General features: G+C 40.4%; 1 protein-coding gene across 11 annotated transcripts in view; it reads right to left on the bottom strand.

Annotated features, from left to right (window-relative positions):
- Positions 1-74: 74 nt before the first annotated feature.
- LRRC4C (leucine rich repeat containing 4C) overlaps positions 75-21,181 on the bottom strand; it is a 979,945-nt gene continuing 958,838 nt past the window's right edge. For 8 of the 11 annotated variants that reach the window (XM_039911426.1, XM_029061284.2, XM_016226142.3 and 5 more), the window contains one exon: positions 75-2,749. In XM_039911426.1, coding sequence (XP_039767360.1) covers positions 785-2,707 — 1,923 coding nt within the window. In that variant the 5' untranslated portion in view covers positions 2,708-2,749 and the 3' untranslated portion in view covers positions 75-784. Of the gene's footprint in view, positions 2,750-11,696; positions 11,806-18,171; positions 18,365-19,673; positions 19,705-21,181 lie in introns of those variants that run through there. The other 3 variants (XM_029061288.2, XM_039911427.1, XM_001509172.6) reach the window with 3 other exon arrangements.

The following is a 21,181-nucleotide window of genomic DNA, read 5'->3' as shown; positions in this document are numbered from 1 at the left end:
AGGCATTATAGTGTTTGGGACACTTGATGCAGAGTACTGTAGTATTTTCTTTAATGAGGGAAGAGAGAATCATCTAGCCATCTTCAAATTCTTATATTTGAGTCACACTACAAATGAGCTGTGTCCGAGTACAGAAAAACCAACAATATTTTATTTATAACCTTATTTTAGTTTTTGAACTACAAATTCTGGTTCTAGAATTGTTTCAAAGATCATGGGTTTTATAGTTGTTCACATGTAAATTCATCTGTCTTTTTTTTTTCTTTTCTTTTCTTTTCCACAGAATGGTTCTCCTGATAAATACAGAACAGGTATTACATGAAAAATATAAGATCTTGCAATTTTTTTTCCTCCTTCTTTCTTATAAATCTACATCTAATACTGCATTCCCCATTGAACTATTTCATAAGGGCATGAGAAAAAAACAGAAAAAAGACAAAATAGACCGAATCTCACCACTAGAATTCACCATAAAAATCCCAAAGTGTAACAGAATTCTTACAAAATTTCCTAGACCAGTTCCTTAGGGAATTGAGATTTCCTATGAAAAATATGGCAAGTAGGGGTGGGCAGGGGGTAGGTGAAGGTAAATAAGTGCAGCAAAAACAGGTTCTGAGGAATACACATCATTTTGTCTGCTTTAGATCACAATAGAATTTTTAATAAATAAATTTCTTTTCTTTTTTTTTTTTGTAAAGACACTTTTTTTTTGAAACAGTAGATTTAGCCCAGTCATTTGTGTCATTTTTATAAACTGTCTGTTTTCTGTAACTTTGTAAATGGTTTAGATTTGAGTCTCTTGTACATTGTCTTTAGAGTTCATTCGAATCAATAACGGTTCATGCACTGAACTGTGTATTGAATTTATTGTGTTCACTGTGGTTGTGTGGTTGAAGGGAGATTTATAAGAGTTATAATGATTTAGGTGCTCATGCTCTATGGCAGGCATGGGCAAGTGGCTCTCAATGGGTGTATCACCTGTAATCTCATCATCCACATTAATGATTTCAACAGTCCGTGTTGGAGCATGGTGGTTCTGCCGATGATGCTGTTTTCTCATCTTGTAGAAAATGACCAGCATCACTGCGGCCATGAGGGTTATGGCCACAAAACAACCAATGATGATTTTGGTAGTCTTCATCACCTCATCTATCCCCGGAATCCCATTGCTCATATCGGTCACTGGGATGGTGAACGTTTTCTCCGTTGACCTTGTGCTCTGTGGCGTGAGAGAGGTGGTCACGTTGGTGGTATCCCAGTCAATGACCGGCGTAGGGCCTACGTTGTTCTCTGTGGTCCGTGCCTCATCCTGAGAAGGTTCCATAGTTTCTACCGTGACGGTCGAAAAGTAAGAGAAAGGAGTAGCGGGGGCTGCAGTAACATTTAGGGTGGCTGAAGCCGTGGTATTTCCAACAGAATTACTCACCATGCATGTATACATGCCTGTATCTTGCACAGTTACATTAGTAAAATTTAATGTGCCATCGCTGAGCACGGCAATCCGAACCTTGTAGGCCCCGTGGGTCATAATTGTTCCATTTGGAGTAATCCAAGATACCGAGGTCAGTGAGGTGGAGGCCCGACACTTCAGCTCAGCAGCCATGCCTTCTGTGACGTTGAGGTCAGTCGGGGGCTCAACGATCACCGGCGCATAACATGTAAAATAATTCTGGTCCAACTCCCCAATGTACCGTCCTTTCAGATTGGGAGGCGTGTTGCAACGGGCACAGCATGCAGTGTTGGACGGGGCCATGTCCTTGATCCACCAGCTCAACCACAAGATATCACAGTTGCAGTTCCAGGGATTATGATGCAAGTGTATCCTTTCTAGTTGATGGAGGGGCGTGAAGAGGTCGTGAGGCAGTAACGTCAGATTGTTGTGCGCCAGATTGATCTCTACCAGTGACTGAAGGTTATCGAAGGCATTCCTTTCAATCACTTGAATTTGAGACTGAATCATCCACAGTTTTTGCAGGTGCATTAGTCCTTGGAAGGATCCTGGTCTGATTGCCGACAGATGGTTTCCGGAAAGATCCAGCTCATCCAGTTTAACAAGGGGAGTGAGGTTAGGGATATCCCGGAGGTTGCACATGGCAAGGTTCAAGTACCTCAAATTCGACAGACCTTCAAAGGCACCTTCCGAGATGTATGAAAGCCTTTTCAATTCCCCCAGATCCAACCTGCGCAGAGAAGGGATCCTGTTAAAAGCATACGAGGGGATGCTCTCAATGGGGTTGTTCCGCAGCCAGAGTTCCTTCAGTTTTGACAAGTACACAAAGGCTCCATTGGGGATGATGGTGATACGGTTGTCAAAGAGTTCCAAGGTGTTGAGGTTAGTGAGACCATTGAAGGCCCCTAATTCAATCGTTCTGATGTGATTTCTGCTCAGCTGGAGAATTTCCAAGTGCCTCAGGTGCTTGAAGCTGTTCACTTTGATGACCTGAATCTGGTTCTCATGGAGATTCAGCACCCTCGTATTGGTGGAGATGCCATCTGGAACCTCACGGAGATTCTTGCGCACGCAAATCACTTTGCTGAACTGGTTGCTGCAGGAGCAGACAGAAGGGCAGGTCTGAGCCCTCACTAGACCAGCCACCACAAGAAGCTGAAGAGCCAGAAGCACCACAAGCAGCGGGTCAAATAGGGCCCTGTTAAACCTAGGACCTATCATTATCTGCTGTGGATGTAAGGTCATCTTGTTCAACATTCATAATTTAACTGGTCTTGTTCCTTCTGGAGTTCAAAGCGTCTGAAAAAAGCAAAAACAACAACCAAAATTAAATATCTGAAAATCACTACCACTGTCGACATCATCAACACATTATCCCAATCTTTTCTGTGCAGAATGGGATTCTAGGGGTTGTAGGGAATTACCAAAGAAGATACAGCTCCTGTCCTTGGAGGGCTTATTTCCAGTGCCCAAACATGCTTTCCAATACAGTCTCATTGACAAGATTTTATTTTATTTTTTCCAATCAAACTCCCTTCCACACTCTAAGAAAATATCAGCCAGTGACCCCTGTTTTCCAGCTGTCATGGTCCCAAAACAATGATTAGTAAGTGATTAGCATTCAGGTTTAAATTGCACAGGGAGAAAAGGAAAGCTCAGAGGAGGCAGATATCGAGTAAAACGGCCTAATCATACTCTCCATATCCACCTAGTATGACCAATGTGCAGACTTGTGGAAATTATGGCTTAAGCCTGGCATCCCTGGATACAACATCATTCTAAATGACTTAAAATGGTTCTCTGTAGGGAAAAAAAATAACAACAACAAAACTTTAAAATCACAGTTCAAGCACCATGAGATCTTGGACTAAATGAGGGCATATGAAATTTGTGTTGGTCTTCATCTTTCCAAAATGTTTCCTGCATTACAAATTGAGATAATCACTTGCAAATGAGCCATGCAACTGGAAATGTGTGTCAGTAGCCTCATCACTGTAGGAGAAAGCAGGTTATGGGTACACAACTTGGCAGTCTTTTGCTGCCTTCATGATTACAGTCTTCTGTTTCCCCATGCATGGCAGTCACAAAAAGATTCTCCTTAGATGTAAGCTCAAAATAAAGAATATTTAAATACAAAGTCATATATGTATTTTTGCACATAATCATCACCCCAAAGACAAATTAATAATCATCCTTATGATTATTAAGTATTTTTGAGTGCCAGCCACATTTTTAACATTTTACAGTGAGAACCCTAATTGTTAAATATACAATTCCAGGTCACTGTTTCACATGTTAAGTTCAGTTTTACATGACAAACACAAACTCCCTTAGGTTACTGAAAGGGAAAAATTGGTTGACTTCCCCAGAGTTCCTTGGTCTTTCACTGCTGAGCCTTTTCTCTTTCTAAGACATCCCAGCTTTCCCTTATTTAGAACTAGGTTCATTTTCAAATCCCCTGCTTACTGCAAAAAGCACTCAGCTGTTCAGAGTAATGGAATTTCCTGTAAATCAACAATAAGTGAAGTCTTATGAATTACAAGTCATAGCTCAGTAATAACCTAGAGCAAACAAATACATAACACACTCATTAACTGAAGCAAAATACTATCAGCCAAAGATTTTCCACTTGAACCAAATTATTTCATTTTACAGCTAAAAGCCAGGTTTAACTGCATAGCTTATACAAGCTAATAATAGATCACAATTGAATTCATTTAATTTCTATAAACATGCCATCAGATTATTAATACATTTTGTAACCTGGTTTTCAATTACCTTCTATGATACTTCTGTTAGAGTCCTAAAGAATGCTCTTTCCTTCTTGATATTTTTACAAGTACTTTTTCTATTAGTGACTTAGTTGTACTGATACTCAATGAAGAATAATAATAATAATGTTGGTATTTGTTAAGCGCTTACTATGTGCAGAGCACTGTTCTAAGCGCTGGGGTAGATAGCGGGTAATCAGCTTGTCTCACGTGAGGCTCACAGTTAATCCCCATTTTACAGATGAAGAAATTCATTCATTCATTCAATAGTATTTATTGAGCACTTACTATGTGCAGAGCCCTGTACTAAGCACTTGGAATGTACAAATAGGCAACAGATAGAGAGAGTCTCTGCCCTTTGACGGGCTTACAGTCTATTTGGGGGAGACAGACAGACGAGAACAATGGCAATAAATAGAGTCAAGGGGAAGAACATCTCATTAAAACAATAGCAAATAAATAGAATCAGGGTGATGTACATCTCATTAAACAAAATAAATAGGGTGATGAAGATATATACAGTTGAGCGGACAAGTACAGTGCTGAGGGGATGGGACAGGAGAGGGGGAGGAGCAGAGGGAAAGGGGGGAGAAGAGGGTTTAGCTGTGGAGAGGTGAAGGTGGGGGTAGAGCGAGCAGAGGGAAAAAAGCGGGGGAGCTCAGTCTGGGCAGGCCTCTTGGAGGAGGTGAGCTTTAAGTAGGGTTTTGGAGAGGGGAAGAGAATTAGTTTGGCAGAGGTGAGGAGGGAGGGCATTCCAGGACCGCGGGAGGACGTGGCCCAGGGGTCGACGGTGGGAGAGGTGAGACCGAGGGCGGTGAGGAGGTGGGCGGCAGAGGAGAGGAGATTGCGGGGTGGGCAGTAGAAAGAGAGAAGGGAGGAGAGGTAGGAAGGGGCAAGGTGATGGAGAGCCTTAAAGCCTAGAGTGAGAAGTTTTCGTTTTGTGCGGAGGTTGATAGGCAACCACTGGAGGTTTTTATGAAGCGGAGTGACATGCCCAGAGCGTTTCTGCAGGAAGATGAGCCAGGCAGTGGAGTGAAGAATAGACTGGAGGGGGGAGAGGGAGGAGGAAGGGAGATCAGAGAGAAGGCTGACAGTAGTCTAGCCGGGATATTACGAGAGCCTATAGCAGTAAGGTAGCCGTTTGGGTGGAGAGGAAAGGGCAAATCTTGGTGATATTATAAAGGTAAGACCGGCAGGTCTTGGTAACGGATCGGATGTGTGGGGTGAACGAGGGAGCCGAGTCAAAGATGACACCGAGGTTGCGGGCCTGAGAGACGGGAAGGATGGTCGTACCATCCACGGTGTTAGGAAAGTTAGGGAGAGGACTGGGCTTGGGAGGGAAAATGAGGAGCTCAGTTTTGGTCATGTTGAGTTTTAGGAGGCGGGCAGACATCCAGGTGGAGATGTCCTTCATTTCAGGGAAACGTCCTTTTGAAGATTAGGTAGCAGACTGTAACATTAGCATGGCAACAAGATTCAGACCAAGCTAACTGTCTCTGCAGCAATAGTCATGTTCAGCATATGTTTTGGCAATGAAATTTGGCCTGCTCTGCATGACAAATCTATTTTCTGGAATAGCTTACCAGGATCATTCATCTGAAATTATTATCCTAAATGTAATTTAATTATCATATATGCAAGGTAGACAGCAGCTGCCTATATCCTATCCGAGTGCTAGAGAAAGAAGGGACCCTAGTTAGGGCAAGATGAGGAAATCATAAATGGATTCATTGAATACCTTTAAGAAATGCAACCTAGATTTTGAATGCTGAAAGGAAAGAGCAACAGACAAATAACTGAGTTCACTGAGTTCTAAGCTACTTGATGCCAGGGATTGTGTTTGTACTTTCACAAGTATTTAGTGCAGTTCTTTAGACTATAAGCTCCTTGTGGGCATGGTACATGTCTACCAACTATTTTGTATTGTACTCTCCCAAGTACTTAGCAACCTATAAGCACTCAATGAAAACCACTGATTGATTGATTGATCTGCATATAGGAAGGGGTTAATAAATATCATTAATTGATTGACTGAAAGACTGATTACTGTAAGCCCAAGGATCTACTAGCTGATGAAGAAAACTGGAAGTATTACTGCCAGTGATTCAGATTGAAGCAAATAGCTAATGGCATGACAGTTATAAGCTGCATCTAGTGTGGAAAATGCTAAGGTTCATATTTTAGGCTTTTCACACCTATTCAAATAGCATTCAGTACCTACTAAATGTATTGTTCTCTCCCAAGCATTTAGTACAATGCTCTATAAAAAGTAGTTACTCAATTAAGGCTATTGATTAATTGATCTTTATCATCAGCAGCTTTCCATATTCATGAAGTTATACCCATAAATGGACTAAAACTTTTTATTACATTTTCTAGAGTCCTAAATGATTGGGAAGACTACACTAGGTTTGGAAATGCATTTCACAGTACACTTGTTTGGAACATGAACTATGATTATCAAGAAATATCCCTCCAGAATGTAAACTCCTTGAGGCATCAGGTCTACCAACTCCATAGCATATAGTGTATCAAATCTACTGCATTATAGTTTCCCAAGTATGTAGTACAATGCTCTGCACAGAGTAAGCCCTCAGTAAATGCTGTTGATTGATCTCTAAAATTTTTGAGGTGTGGCCAGTTCCCATTGAAGCTTGGAGAGCAAAATTAGATTCCCTTGATTACCAGTAACAATAGACATTTTGCTAGATTCAATCCCACTTTTGACATGATTCTGAAAGGTTTGTTGCCATTCTTTGCTCAGGATCTCAGTAGTTTATTCTACTGAACTAGCATATATTCCAGCAGTATTCCAGCGGAAGTTATATTTTTAAATGTGCTTCAGGCTGACCCTCTAGGCAAATGTAGAGGAATGTTAGAACATTTAAATCAGTGTAGCCAAGGAACCAACTTGACATATCCATATCATTAAACAGCTGCCTGGCAACATGAATGAATCTCGACCTATTTTAAAAGGCATGTGTTTGATTTTTTGTTATTGTTGAGGTAGAAAATCTGTTTTCATCCCTATTTAAATTTAGCTTGCAGATTAGTCATGACCAATGAGAGTTTTGCTCTATGGAATGTGTTATGCTTATGTCTATAGTTGAATATTGCAGTGTCCTCTGGATGGATCACAATGTCATAGGGATGTTAGAGGCTGTATTATCTCTAGCTGCTTATCTGTGGCTTAAATGTGTCCACTGAAATGTGACTTTTTTTTCAACTAGTTGGCACTTGATATCATTCAAAGTTCTCGATGGACTAAACAAATCTTATACCAGGTAATGCTTAACTAAGGCTAAGCCAACACACAGAATCTAGTCAACTGCTCTCTGGAGAATGCATCTGTGACCTTTGGGCACTTACTATTCACCCAACAATCAACTCCACAGTGCTTATGTACATACCTTTAAATTGAATGTTATAAATTATGTATTAAAATTAATATCTGTCTCTCCTTATAGACTGCAAGCTTATTATGGACAGGGAATGTGTCCACTTATTGTTATAGTGTACTCTCCCAAGCACTTAGTTAGGTGCTCTACACACACTGCTCAATAAATATGACAGACTGACAGACAGACAGACTGACTGCCAACTCTGTTGTATCATACTCTCCCTTGCTTTTAGTACAGGGCTCTGAACATAGTAAGCACTCAATAAATGCCATTGATTGATTGACTGAAATCAGCCATTTGAGGGTGACTCATCATCTGCTTCTATACCACTCTGATTTTCATGTAGTTTTCCCCTTACTGGTACAGATATGACACTGGACATCTTTATTTCTAATGTTATGTACAATGCCCAGGTTCCTTCTGTATTAGCTACTATTTCTGAGAGCTGTTATTTAGACTTGGTGGCTGTGCTCAGGGGGATCTGAGGAGAAAACAAATGATTTGCAGTAAATCGGGGAGGCAGGGGTTCTCCCCAGAAGAATGCTCTATAATTGGGCAGACAGCAAGCTTCTACCAAATGGGATGTATGAAGTTAGCACATTTTGCTGCAAGCCAGGCATAACATCATGGGTCAGTACATGCATCTTAATGTCTGGTATTCTCCAGTGCCATCAGAGGTCCTTCTGTCCAGTTAGGCCAGGATTATTATCTTTGGCAAAAAGGGTTTTTATTTAATTTATCGTATTTATTCACCATATTTGTGCGTGCAGAGCGCTGTACTAAGAGTTTGGAAAGTACAATTCAACAACAGATAGAGACAATCACAGCCCAAGAACAGGCTCACAGTCTAGAAAGGGGGAGACAGACATCAAAACAAGTAAACACGTGTCAATAGCATCAATGTAAATAAATAAAATTATAGATATATACACATCATTAATAAAACAAACAGAATATTGAAAATGTACATATATACCCAGGGGCTGTGGGGCGGAGATGGGGTAGAGCAGAGGGAGCAAGTCGGGGCAGTGGGGAGGGGAGGAAGAGCAGAGGAAAAGGGGAGCTTAGTCTGGGAAGGCCTCCTAGAGGAGGTGAGCTCTCAGTAGGGCTTTGAACAGGGGAAGTGTGCTTATTTGGCAGATGTGAGGAGTGAGGGCATTTCAGGCCAGAGGTAGGATGTAGGCCAGGGATCAAAGGCGGGATGGGCGAGAATGAGACACAGTGAGAAAGTTAGCACCAGAGGAGCGGAGTGTGCAGGCTGGGATGAAGAAGGAGAGAAGGGAGGTGATCTGGGGGTCGGGGAGGGGGGGTGGGGGGTGGGGGGTGCAAGGTGATGGAGAGCTTTGAAGCCAAGAGTGAGAAGTTTTTGCTTGATACAGAGGTTGATAGGCAACCACTGGAGATTTTTGAGGATGGTCACATGCCCAGAGCATTTCTGTAGAAAGATAATCCAGGCAGCAGAGTGAAGAATAGACTAGTGAGGAGAGATAGGAGGTTAGGAGATCAGAAAGGATGCTGACACAGTAATCCAATTGGGATATGATGAGTGACTGTACTACCAAGTTAGCGATTTGGATGGAGAAGAAAGGGCTAATCTGAATGTGCTTAATTTTAATAATACTTTTACTACTAGATTGTAAATTCTTCCACACTAGATTGTAAATTCCTCCACACTACATTGTAAATTCCTCATTGAGAGGGATTGTGTCTACTAACTCTACTGTTTTTTCCCAAGTTAGTACAATCCTTTGCACCCAGTAAGCATTCAACAAATGCCACTGAATGATAGACTGAAAAGGCCCAAATGCCTAGCCTGACCCAATGCCCAATGATCTTGTGGACTCAACAACCCTAACAGTCAAGGTTTCCATAGTAAACTAAGGCACTGATGAAGAATATTAGGAAAGGTAATCATCTCCTAATTTTAAAAAATGATGGTGCAGAGATTGGGACTTCACTCTTACCGTGATATTCCCAGGGAAATACAATTGTTATTCATGCACAACAAAATGGCCTAATGGGTAGAACACAGACCTGAGAGTCAGAAGGATCGGGGTTATAATCCCAACTCTGCCACTTGTCTTCTGTGTGGCTTTGGGCAAATTGCTTTACTTATCTGTGCCTCAGTTACCTCTTTATCTATAAAAAGGGGATTAAGACTGTGAACCCCATATGGGACAAGGATTGTGTCTAACCTGATTATCCTATATCCAAGAACAGTGCTTGGCACATAGCAAGTGCTTAACAAATATCACAATTATTATTCTCTGTGCCTCAATTACCTCATCCATAAAATGGGGATTAAGACTATGAACCCCATGTGGGACAGAGATTGTATCCAACTCAATTTGTATCCACCTCAATTTTAACTAGTATAGTGCCTGGTGCATAGTAAGCACTTAAATAGCGCAATTATTTATTAAGACTGTGAGCCCCCTGTGGGACGGGGACTGAGGCTGACCTGATTTGCTTGTACACACCCAGTACAGTACCTGGCACATAGTAAGTGTTTAACAAATACCACAATTATTATTATTACTCTTATACAAGCTTAAAAAGGCCTCTTCATTCTCCCCACTCTTGACTATGGTGTGAGTCTAGTGGTAGTAATAATGGTATTTGTTAAGTGCATATTATGTGCCAAGCACTATTCTAAGCACTGAGCACTGTTCTAAACACTAAGCACTGTACTAAACACCGAGCACTGCTCTAAGTGCTGAGCACTGTTCTAAACACTCACAAATGGTCCATCGTGCATGTCAAAAATTAAAATTGTGCCTTCATTGTCTGTAATTCTTATTTACTTCCTTTAGTTTTCCCTGATATTAAAAATAACAAATTTTGCTTTAAGTACTACATAGCAATGCCGTCTATTGGTTTGTCAAGTCATAAAAATTTACATGGAATCTTACTCTGAAAGTATAAATTAGTACCTTATTTTAAAAAATCCTAGATAAAATGGAAAGTGCCTGTTTCTAAATTTTGGTTGAAAAACTGGGCCACAAAAGGAGCAGGGGTAGGAACCAAAGCAAGGGCAAGGATGAGGGGAAAAGAAGAGGGAGAGCAGGAAAGAGGAAGAAATGGAAAAGCAGGAAGCTAGAAAATCTGGACAGCTGGGAGAGGTGCAAACATCCTGATCCCTGAGGAGAGAGTCTAGCTGTGAGCAGAAGAGAAACAGAGACCTCAGAGTCCTATGAAGGAGCAGTCCCACAAGCAGGGAAAGAGGCTGGGGAGAGAAGAGAACAGAAGGGCAAGAACATACAAGTACAGATGAATCAGAAAACTTTAGTCTTTCAAAATGGCTTCAGAAATAGATGACTGAGGTATATTATATGGTCCTAAAGGAAACAATCCTCTATAATACCCCATCAACATTCACACAAATTCAATAAACCTCAAATATGGGGTTGTATAAATATGGGAAGCAGTGTGGTCTTGTAGAGAGACCACGGTCCTGGTACCCAGTAGAGAGAGTATGGGCCTCCTATTTCACCCCAACTCCCTCCTATCTCACCTCACTACTCCTCTTGCAGCTCAACCCACACACTTGGCTCCTCTAATGCTAACCTCCTCACTGTACCTGGATATCATCTATCTCACCATCAGTCCCTTGCGTAGGTCCTCCTCTGGCCTGACACACCCTTCCTCCTTAAATCTGACAGACAATTACTCTCCCCCCTTTAAAGCCTTAATGAAGGCACATCTCTTCCAAGAGTCCTTCCCTGACTAAGCACCCCTTCCCTCTTCTCCCACTGGCTTCTGCATTGCTCTAACTTGCTCCCTTTATTCACCCCCTTCCCAGCCCCACAGCACTTATGTATGTACCTGTAATTTATTTATTTCTATTAATGTCTATCTCTCCCTCTAGATTGTAAGATCGTTGTTGACAGGGAATGTGTTCCTTTACTGTTATATTATACACTCCCAAGAGCTTAGTACAGTGCAGTGCACAAAGTAATTGCTCAATAAATATGACTGAATGAAGTCAGAGGACATGGGTTCTAATCCCAGGTCCACCATTGGTTTATTGTGTGACCTTGAGTAAGTCACTTCACTTCTCTGGGCTTTAGTTACCTCATCTGTAAAATGGGGATCGAAACTTCTTCTCTCCTACTTGGACTATGATCCCCATGTGTGATCTGACAATCTTGTAGTGTCCACTCCAGAGTTTAGGATGGTTCTCAGTACATAGTAAATGCTTAACAAATACCTGCAAAAAAAAAATCTGTTTTATTACATAACACTGTGCCTCTGCCTCCATTTGTGGATCACAGAAAACATTATTTCCACACACAAAACTGTTTCCTGGAAAAGGCAAGTTTTGGAGTGAGTCCATCATCCAGACCAAAGAACAGAACATTACAGCAACAAGAAAGGAACTGACAAATATAATTCCACTCTGCAAACAACAAGTTCAATATTAAAAATCAGAATTTAAAATACATCTGCAACTCACCTCGTCTAAAAATAAAATTAACTTGCCTTGCTCCTTGTCATCCCTTTATGCATCAGATATAAGCACACCAGAGGACTCCGGTGGAGATTCTTCTGTTTTATCAGCATTACTTTTTCAAACTGATTTTTTTATGATTAAATGAAATATAGACTACTAAGATACCTGAATTAAATGAGGGTATTCTGAGGATTATTTTTATATGCTCTTATTAAATATTTTTACCCCTCCTTCTCCCAATCTCCTGTGCCCTGTTTCTTCTCCCATTATATCCCAGATATGTGCTATATTTATTTAATGACTTACAAAACCAGAGAGGAAACTTAAAATATTCACTCAAATTTAGCTGAAAACCAGCTCAGCTTTTTTCTTCTAGAGAGAATCAAATGAAATGAAAGTGGTCAGAAATGTTCAAGATGCTAATGAAACCTGAGCATTCCTTTTCATTAACATCTGTGCCTTTGGGTTATTATGAAAACTATTCAGCTTTCCCTTGTTTGGTACCCACTAAATGACCCCATCTGTGAAGTAAATTGGGCCTACGCATTAGGTTCAGTCCTGTCTCTACTGATTCTATATGGCCATACTGAATGATGCCCAAAGAGAACTGGAAGCTGGTTTTAGAATATGATTCGGACCACCAGAGAAACTCTTTCTACTCAACAAGTTGAGAACACCATCAAAACCTCTGGATTATTAATGGTGACCAAGTTACCCATCAAGACTTGAAAGAGTCTCAATCATGAGACTCCAGAACTAAGAGTCTACATGGAAAAAATTATAATAGTGTCAGTTATTGTGCAGGGCCACTTGTACGTTCTCTTCCTTGCCAGTCGGGATACCGATGAGGCATGGAGGGCAACAAATAAGTAGGCAGGCTGGAGTGGAATACACTGTGAAGTGCACTAAATGTGATTTGCAAACAGGACCCATTCACAGATGAAGTGACTGCAGCTTAGTAATGATGTCTTTCCATTGTTCCATGATAAGGCAGCAGTTGCCTCAGTTGCAGTTAGTGTTTGCCACTCCTTGTTAATCCAGGGTCTTTTTCAGGATCCCTACTGGGCATGTCCATGTCATGGAACAGGTTAGGTGGTTCTTTGGTCACAAGTGTTTACCACTGGTGGTAAAGTCTCACTTGCAGAGTTTGGTCTACAACAGATTTCCTGATTCCCAGAGCCATGCCCTTTCCACTGCATCAATATAGGCGTTCCCACATAGTAGTCTCAGAAGCAGATGCAAAAGAACACAAGAAGGAGATAATGAGCTGTATTTCAAAATTAGAATCACAATGACAAGGAGTCTCAAGCTTGAGGTTATGTACCACTCTGCATCTGAAAAACATAGGTAAAACTAAGGTTCAATATCAGGGGCACAGAGTTAAATGCAGCCAGTGGATTTAAAATAAGATACTGCAAAGGTAGAAAACAGAATCTAAAGGACTAGTTCATCTTTGAAGATACTCAAAGATTCTTTGTGGTTCCAACAAGGAATAATACTAATAATAACAACAATAATAATAATATCTGTTAAGCACTTACTATGTGTCAAGTACCTTTCTAAGCAATGAGGAAGATAGAGGATAATCGATCAGATGCACTTCTGTCCCACATTGGGCTCACATTTTAAATGGAAGGGATAACAGGTATTGAATCCCTATTTTGCAAACAAGATACCTAAGACATAGAAAAGTGAAGTGACTTGTCCAAGGCCATTTGGCACATATGGGGCAGACCAGCAATCAGAACCTAGGTCCTGTGACTCCCTGGCCCATCCTCTTTTCACTAGGCCACACTGCTCCTCTAGGTCAAGGTATCGGAACCTTGACCAGATTGGCAGACCCCACTTGGTAGACACTAAAATTATTCAGTATACTTTTAGTTGGGTTTGAATCTTCATGTCCTGTGACATATGATCTTTTTAAAACATGAAATTTGACCTCTGAGCAGTTCTAGAAACATCATCTGACATTAAGCGGAAAGAGAGGCCAAAAGAATGAAATCCTGAAACAGTCATATCACCAGTACTGAAACAATATCTTCCCTGGGCAGGATATGTGAGATGATGGAACAAAAGGTTGATACTCAAACAATTACTCTATGATGAGATGAAATGGGATATACAAAAGGGAGTCAGAAAAGTTACCCAACACATCATGTGACAAAACATGAAAGGGGATAACTATGGACAGTTGCAAGCAGCCAAAGATGACAGGTCACCCCGAAGCGTAACAGTCAGAATAGGATAAATATTTTAGAACAGTGTCTCTGGAATGATCATGACATTAACAGCTAATGATAAAAATTTATAGTGGTATTTGTTAAATGCTTACTATTATACAAACACACTGCTAAATGCTGGGGAAGACACAAAATAAACAGGCTGGACACAGTTGTGAAGCAGCATGGCTTATTGGAATAAGCATTGGCCTGGGATTCCGAAGGACATGGGATCTAATCCCAGCTCCGTTACGTCTTTGCTGCGTGACCTTGGGAAAGTCACTTAACTTCGGGGCCTCAGGTACCTCGTCTGTAAAATAGGCATTAAGACTGAGTCCCAAGTGAGACATTGACTATGAACAGGAAAAAAGGCCCTGTCCCATACAGGAATCACAGTCTCAGTAAGGAAGAAACAAAAACAGCAAATAGTGAGCAACAAATGCAACTGGTTCTAAAACCCTATAGAATCCTACTAATACAAATTTCATAAATAGTAAAAGATGGACCGTGAGAGAATTCATGACAATTTATTCCATCTTAGGCTTTTCCTCCATTTTTCTTAAATAACATTTGGAATCAGATTTTTTGTTCATGGTATTTGTAAAGTGCTCATCATTTGCCAGGCTCTATACAAATGATAGGAAAGATAGAGGATAATCAGGTTGGATATAGTCCCTGTCCCAAATGGGGTTCACAACCTAAATTAGAGAAAGGAGAATTTAAACACCATTTTACAGAGGAGTTAACCGAGACACAGACAAGTGAAGCAACTTGTCCAAGTTCACACAGCAGTTAAGTGGCAGAACTAGGATTAGAACCCAAGACCTTTGGCTTCAGGCCCAAGTTCTTTCTAATACTCCAAGCTGCTTTCCTACATTTTGATACTAATGTAAAGTCCATACATCCAAAGCATATAGAGGGACATAAGAATGAACGAACATCTCTCAAAACTGCTCTTATGCTTGCCGCAGCAGCAGCTTTGAAAAATAATTTCACCAAACCTGGTCACAGTTTATGCTGCAGCAAAATAGAGCTAATCATCTTTACCTAACTTCATGATAGTTCTAAGATTAAATTAGTTAATGATTGAGAACGTTGGGCAAAGAGGTTTTAAAGGTAAAAATCTCAAACTAATAAAGGGGAGAGAAACTGGAGCTAAATTTGTTATAAATAAAAAATCAATCAATCAATCTTCACAAATGTAAACTGACTGGGCACATGCAGTATATAAACTGGGCATGTGATTTAGCAATTCACACTGCACAATGAGCATATTCTCTCTAGGCTTTGAGTTTGATGAGAGAAGAAAAGAACTAAGGTAAAAGAACCTGAATAGCTTAAATGAGGTTTAATCAGCATTCAGGAAAAAAAGTGAAATTATTTTTCTCTGAACTTCATTGTACTTTGAACTTGTTGACTGAATTTATCTTTTTGCATACTGGCTTCTTTTGTTATTGTTTGAAGTTAATTTTAAAGCAAGTTACTTGAATGCAAGAAATTAATATAAAACTTCAGAATGAAGCAAAAGAGATGTAGGAAGAGAAAGATCTGGAGAAGTTGGTGATGCACTGAGGGACCTTAGTGTTGACTGTTCCCTAGGATTGATAACTAAATGAGTGTAGTGGAAGGACACTACCCGCCCCATTGGGTCATTATTTCTGGGGAAATGCCCTGTGCCTAGGAGATTATTCCTGCTATAGAATGAAAACAAATAAAACATGGTCATATAGATTTTTTAATGGACAATACAATTTCAGTAAATGTCAATGAATTTATCCCTTTTTCTGAATTTTCTACTTATCTGTCCATATTTTATTGAGCACTCAAATTCCCTAATGCTGATAGAGTATATAACTCTAGTCAAAAATGAGGAGGTGAAAAGGTATACATAACCTGTCTATAAAAACAGTTCTCCCAACTCAAAGTCACATCATTGAAGTTATGTGGACAGAATCTCTATCTAAAATACATCCAGAGTCTCTACAAATCACTGCATAGGGAATATGTTGGTGGGGGGTGTGTGTGTGTGTGTGTTTGTGTTTATGTGCATGTGAGAACCTGTGTTTATGAGAACTAACTAAGAGGAGAAAGCAACTTACACTGATAATGTGATTTCTAGTAAAGTCACTTAATGGGAATGTTGATACCAGGAATGTTGTCCTAATTGACTGTATTAGCTGAAATCTGGTGTCAAGAAACACATTTGTGACTTTAAATTGCTTAATTAGGAAAACTTGGTGCTGGCACCAAAGACCATAGAAATGTTTGCAAAACATGCAAAACATGCATATTGCTCCATGGCCAAATAGTGATAAGTAGTTTTAGGTAATGAAATGTGGGTTGTCCCATGAAATGAAATACCACCAATTTCTATGCCCCTGCCTTAAGAGATTTTCCTGATTATCTGCCTTCAGATACTTGCTTCTTTCTATGACATTGTTCTCAAGATAGGAGGGACAGTGATATCTCCTTTTTATTGCTCTAGCCCCTAATTTTTATTTCGAACCCAAACAGAACCAGGAGATCTGAGTATTTGCCGGAGTGGGTAAACTAGTAATTCACTATGGAAGGCAGATTGCTCATGAGACGTTTGAGACCAACTGCTTTTTATATCATCTCAAAGGATTTTTCCAGAACAACATGTCACTGTGAAAACCTCACCACCGTGTCATGGAATCTCTGTTACTATTGCTGCTACAAGCTGCAGGAAGCCTCACTGCAACCATCTGAAACCAGTAGAACCCCTAAGCTAGCCGATTTTATGTACACACATTCATTCATTCATTGAATTGTATTTATTGAGCCTTTCTGTGTGCAAAGCACTGTACTAAGGGCTTGGAAAGTATAATCCGGCAACAAATAGAGATAATTCCAGCCCATTGATGGGCTCACAGTCTAGAAGGGAGAGACAGACAACAAAGCAAAACAAGTAGGCAGGCATATATAGCATCAAAATAGATAAAGGGAATTATAGATATATACACATCATTAATAAAATAAATAGAATAATAAGTATGTACAAACAGACACAAGTGCTGTGGGGGGGCGGGGGGAGAGTAGAGCAGAGGGAGGGAGTAGAGGAGATGGGCTGGGGAGGAGGAGTAGAATAAAAGGGGGCTCAGTCTGGGAAGGCCTCCTGGAGGAGGTGAGCTCTTGGTAAGGCCCTGAAGGGGAGAAAAGAGCTAGTTTGTCAAATGTGAGGAGGGAGGGCATTCCAGGCCAGAGGTAGGACATGGGCCAGGGGTCAAAGGTGGGACAGGAGAGAATGAGGCACGGTGAGAAAGTTAGCATCACAGCAGAGTTTACGGGTTGGGATGTAGACGGAGAGAAGGGAGGAGAGGTAGGAGGGGGAAGGTGATGGAGTAGGAGGGGGAAGGTGATGGAGAGCTTTGAAGCCAAGAGTGAGGAGTTTTTGTTTCATACAAAAGTTGATAAGCAACCACAGGAGATTTTTGAGTAGGGGAGTAACATGCCCAGAGCGTTTCCGTAGAAAGATAATCCGGGGATCAGAGTGAAGTATAGACTGAAAAGGGGAAAGGAGGTGGGAGACAAACACCCACGAACACACACACACACACACACTCACACACATGTTCCCCCTCTAGATCGTAAATTCGTTGTGGGCAGTGAATGTGTCTATTATATTGTACTCTTCCAAGTACTTAGTACAGCGCTTTGCACACAGTAAGTGCTCAATAAATTACTGAATGAATTACCATTTAATTATTTGAATTCCTAACTTTTTAGTATTAGTAATTTGAGAGTGGTGTCATGCAAGTTGATAGTTTTAACTACATTTTTTTTTATCACATTTCAATATATTTCTATTGGTTTTTATCAATTTTTAGAATCTTGCTAATGCATTAATGCACTTTACCCAAGTTCCTCTGGTAAATCCAACTTTCTTTAGCCTTCTTGTTGAGTGCTTCTTTGTGATGGGAACCAATTAAAAGCACTAACTAGGTTTTTCATTAGTTGGAAAAATGGCTCCGTGATCATCAATCACCATTAATATTGGCTTTATACCACATGTGTGGGACAGAAAAATAGGACTGCAAACTTTGACCCAGAGAATACAGAACCTGTACTGTGACTACAGGCTTATTAATGAACTGCAGACTGCAATGCTCAGGATTACATAATTTCAACTGGTGACTGCAGCCTCTTTCTCTCTAACATAGCTTATTAAACATCACTTTATATTTTTTTAAAATCCTTTCCAAATAACACAATTACACTAGAATATCAGACTACATTTTAGTATTATTGCATTTGCAGTGGCTTACTGAGTTGAAATTACTTCCTCACTGTTAAAAAGAAAAGAGAGGGAGAAAGGTAGGAAAGAGAAAAGTTAATGCTGTATACAGCTTCAAGTCCGGTAAATGACAGTTAAACCTCCTGTCCTTGGTTACCATGGAAACCTCTTAAGGTAAGAATGGAACACAGACATTTTGTGGACTGCAATTTACAAGCTGTTTATTTAATTATGATGGAACATGAGACTGTAAGGGACAATGTAATTATCATACTGATAGCATTTGGGACACAACAAATAGGTATGGAGGCATAGGAAATTAATTTTTTGGAAAACTATTCATTTTATGAGAATTATATGCAAATTAAATGTCTATTGTTTTTACAGAACTTCATATTTTTCCCTGATTCACATTAAATTAACAAATGATATTTGTTAAATAAAGTCCTTTAGCCAGCTTCTTGCCAATTATGTCCTTTCTTTGCCCAGTGCACACCATCAAGGTCACAGTGTATTTTCAATTAAACCCAAGGTGGTACCAAAGCCCCACACAGCTGGAATAGAGAGTATATTATTACCCAATAGATCACTTCTGAGCCATGAATAGGTCTCAAGTGCTTTTCTTCTCTGCAGACGTTTGAATATAAAAATGAAGAAAATAGCTTCAATTCAGCTCCTCCCTCCCCAAATAAATAGGCCCTTTCAGGGTAGGTCTGAGAAAAAACAATAGACTCTGTACTCCCCTTAACTAAATCACTTGCTATTTAGACCTGGAGGGAGGCACATTAACTCTTTCAGGGCAGGAAAGTCTTATTAGGGCTGTAACTAATGCTCACTGTGATCAGACAAACACAATTTACAGAGTATCACGGGTGGAAGGTCTGGAATAAATTCCAAGGTGTCAAGGAAACCCCCAGTACTACAAAAATGTACATACCCTGTATGTACACACATGGTTTCTGTAAAAGTTGAGAAACTCAATGCTGAATATAAGTTATTGCTACCATCCCATATCCCAAAAAATCAGGGGGTGATTTGAATGAGCAGGAGCTACCAAGAGCCGGCAATACTTTCTGGAACAGTTGAAGCCAATGACAAGGGCTATATAATCCCTACTGCCTTACCTATGCTGGGCAGCAGTAGCGTGGGAGAGAGTCGAGGGTGGAGACTCGAGTTTACTGCACGGAAGGTGGCAATGATAAACCACTTCCGGATTTTTACCAAGAAAACTCAATGAATACACTACCAGAACGATTACAGACGGAGAGCGGGGTGTTCGGGGAGAGATGTGTCCGTGTGTCACTATGGGTCGGAAAGGACTCGATGGCATAGGACAACAGAGATGTTAGGGAATTCAACGGTGTGGAAATGATGTCACGGCACTATAAAGAAAAGACATCAGGCATTTATCTGGTGACTCCAGGCTGGTTGGCTCAGAAGTGGATTTGGAGTGGAGGTGCCATAAGGAGCCTGCGAGTGGGAACAGGGGGTGAGTTTGGGGTGTTGAAAGGATGGAGGGGGGAGGAAGGGAGGAGGAATGGAACATGAATAATTAGAAGAGAAACTAGATTTATATAACTGGCCTGAGAGAGGCAAAGATTTAACTTCAGAGGCATTAAAGGTGGTGAAAGTCAATCTTCACATGGTTAATTTTTTAGACAAACACACATTGCACACTCATGATAATCCATTGTTAGGCATGTGCAGCATCTTTTACTTCTGTTGTGTAATCCTAATTTTTTTTATGGTATTGGTTAAGCACTAACTATTGTGTGAGGCACTGTACTAAGCACTGGGGTAGATACAAGCTAATCAGGTCGAACAGTCTCTCTGTCTTACATGGGGCTCACAGTCTTAATCCTCATTTTACAGATGAGGTAACACAAGCATGGAGAAGTTAAGTGACTTGTGCAGAGTCTCTCAGCAGACAAGTTCTGCATTAGAACACAGGCCTGTGCTCTAACCACTTAGACAATGCTGCTTTTCTAAGTGCAGGTACGGGATTGAACATTCAGAAGGCACTCAATGGATGCTGTTAATTATGCTAGAATTGATAATGCTGTTGTTGTATCATTAGAAAACATCAATTTAGAAATTCTCAGTAGATAATTTGGAAAAGAATTCTGTCACTTTTATCAACTGCAAGAAACATTTATTAAACACATCAAAGATACCTTGTATTATATATATTGAGCTGTATTAAATAATCATAAGGCTTTGAAGCAATAGGGTGGGAACAGGAAAGTAATAATGATATAATATCCAATAAAAGCCTTACATATGGTGTAGAGGATAGAGCAGGGCCTGAGAGTCAGAAGGTCATGAGTTCTTATTTCGCCTCCATCGCTTATCTCTTGTGTGATCTTAAGCAAGTCACTTTTCATTCAATAGTATTTATTGAGCACTTACTATGTGCAGAGCACTGTACTAAGCGCTTGGGATGAACAAGTCGACAACAGATAGAGACAGTCCCTGCCGTTTGACGGGCTTACATTCTAATCGGGGGAGATGGACAGACAAGAACAATGGCAATAAATAGAGTCAAGGGGAAGAACAACTCGTAAAAACAATGGCAACTAAATAGAATCAAGGCGATGTACAATTCATTAACAAAATAAATAGGGTAACGAAA

The sequence above is a fragment of the Ornithorhynchus anatinus genome, chromosome 3 (genome assembly GCF_004115215.2).
Source record: "Ornithorhynchus anatinus isolate Pmale09 chromosome 3, mOrnAna1.pri.v4, whole genome shotgun sequence".
NCBI lineage: Eukaryota > Metazoa > Chordata > Mammalia > Monotremata > Ornithorhynchidae > Ornithorhynchus > Ornithorhynchus anatinus.
This window is presented reverse-complemented; position numbering and strand designations above follow the sequence as displayed.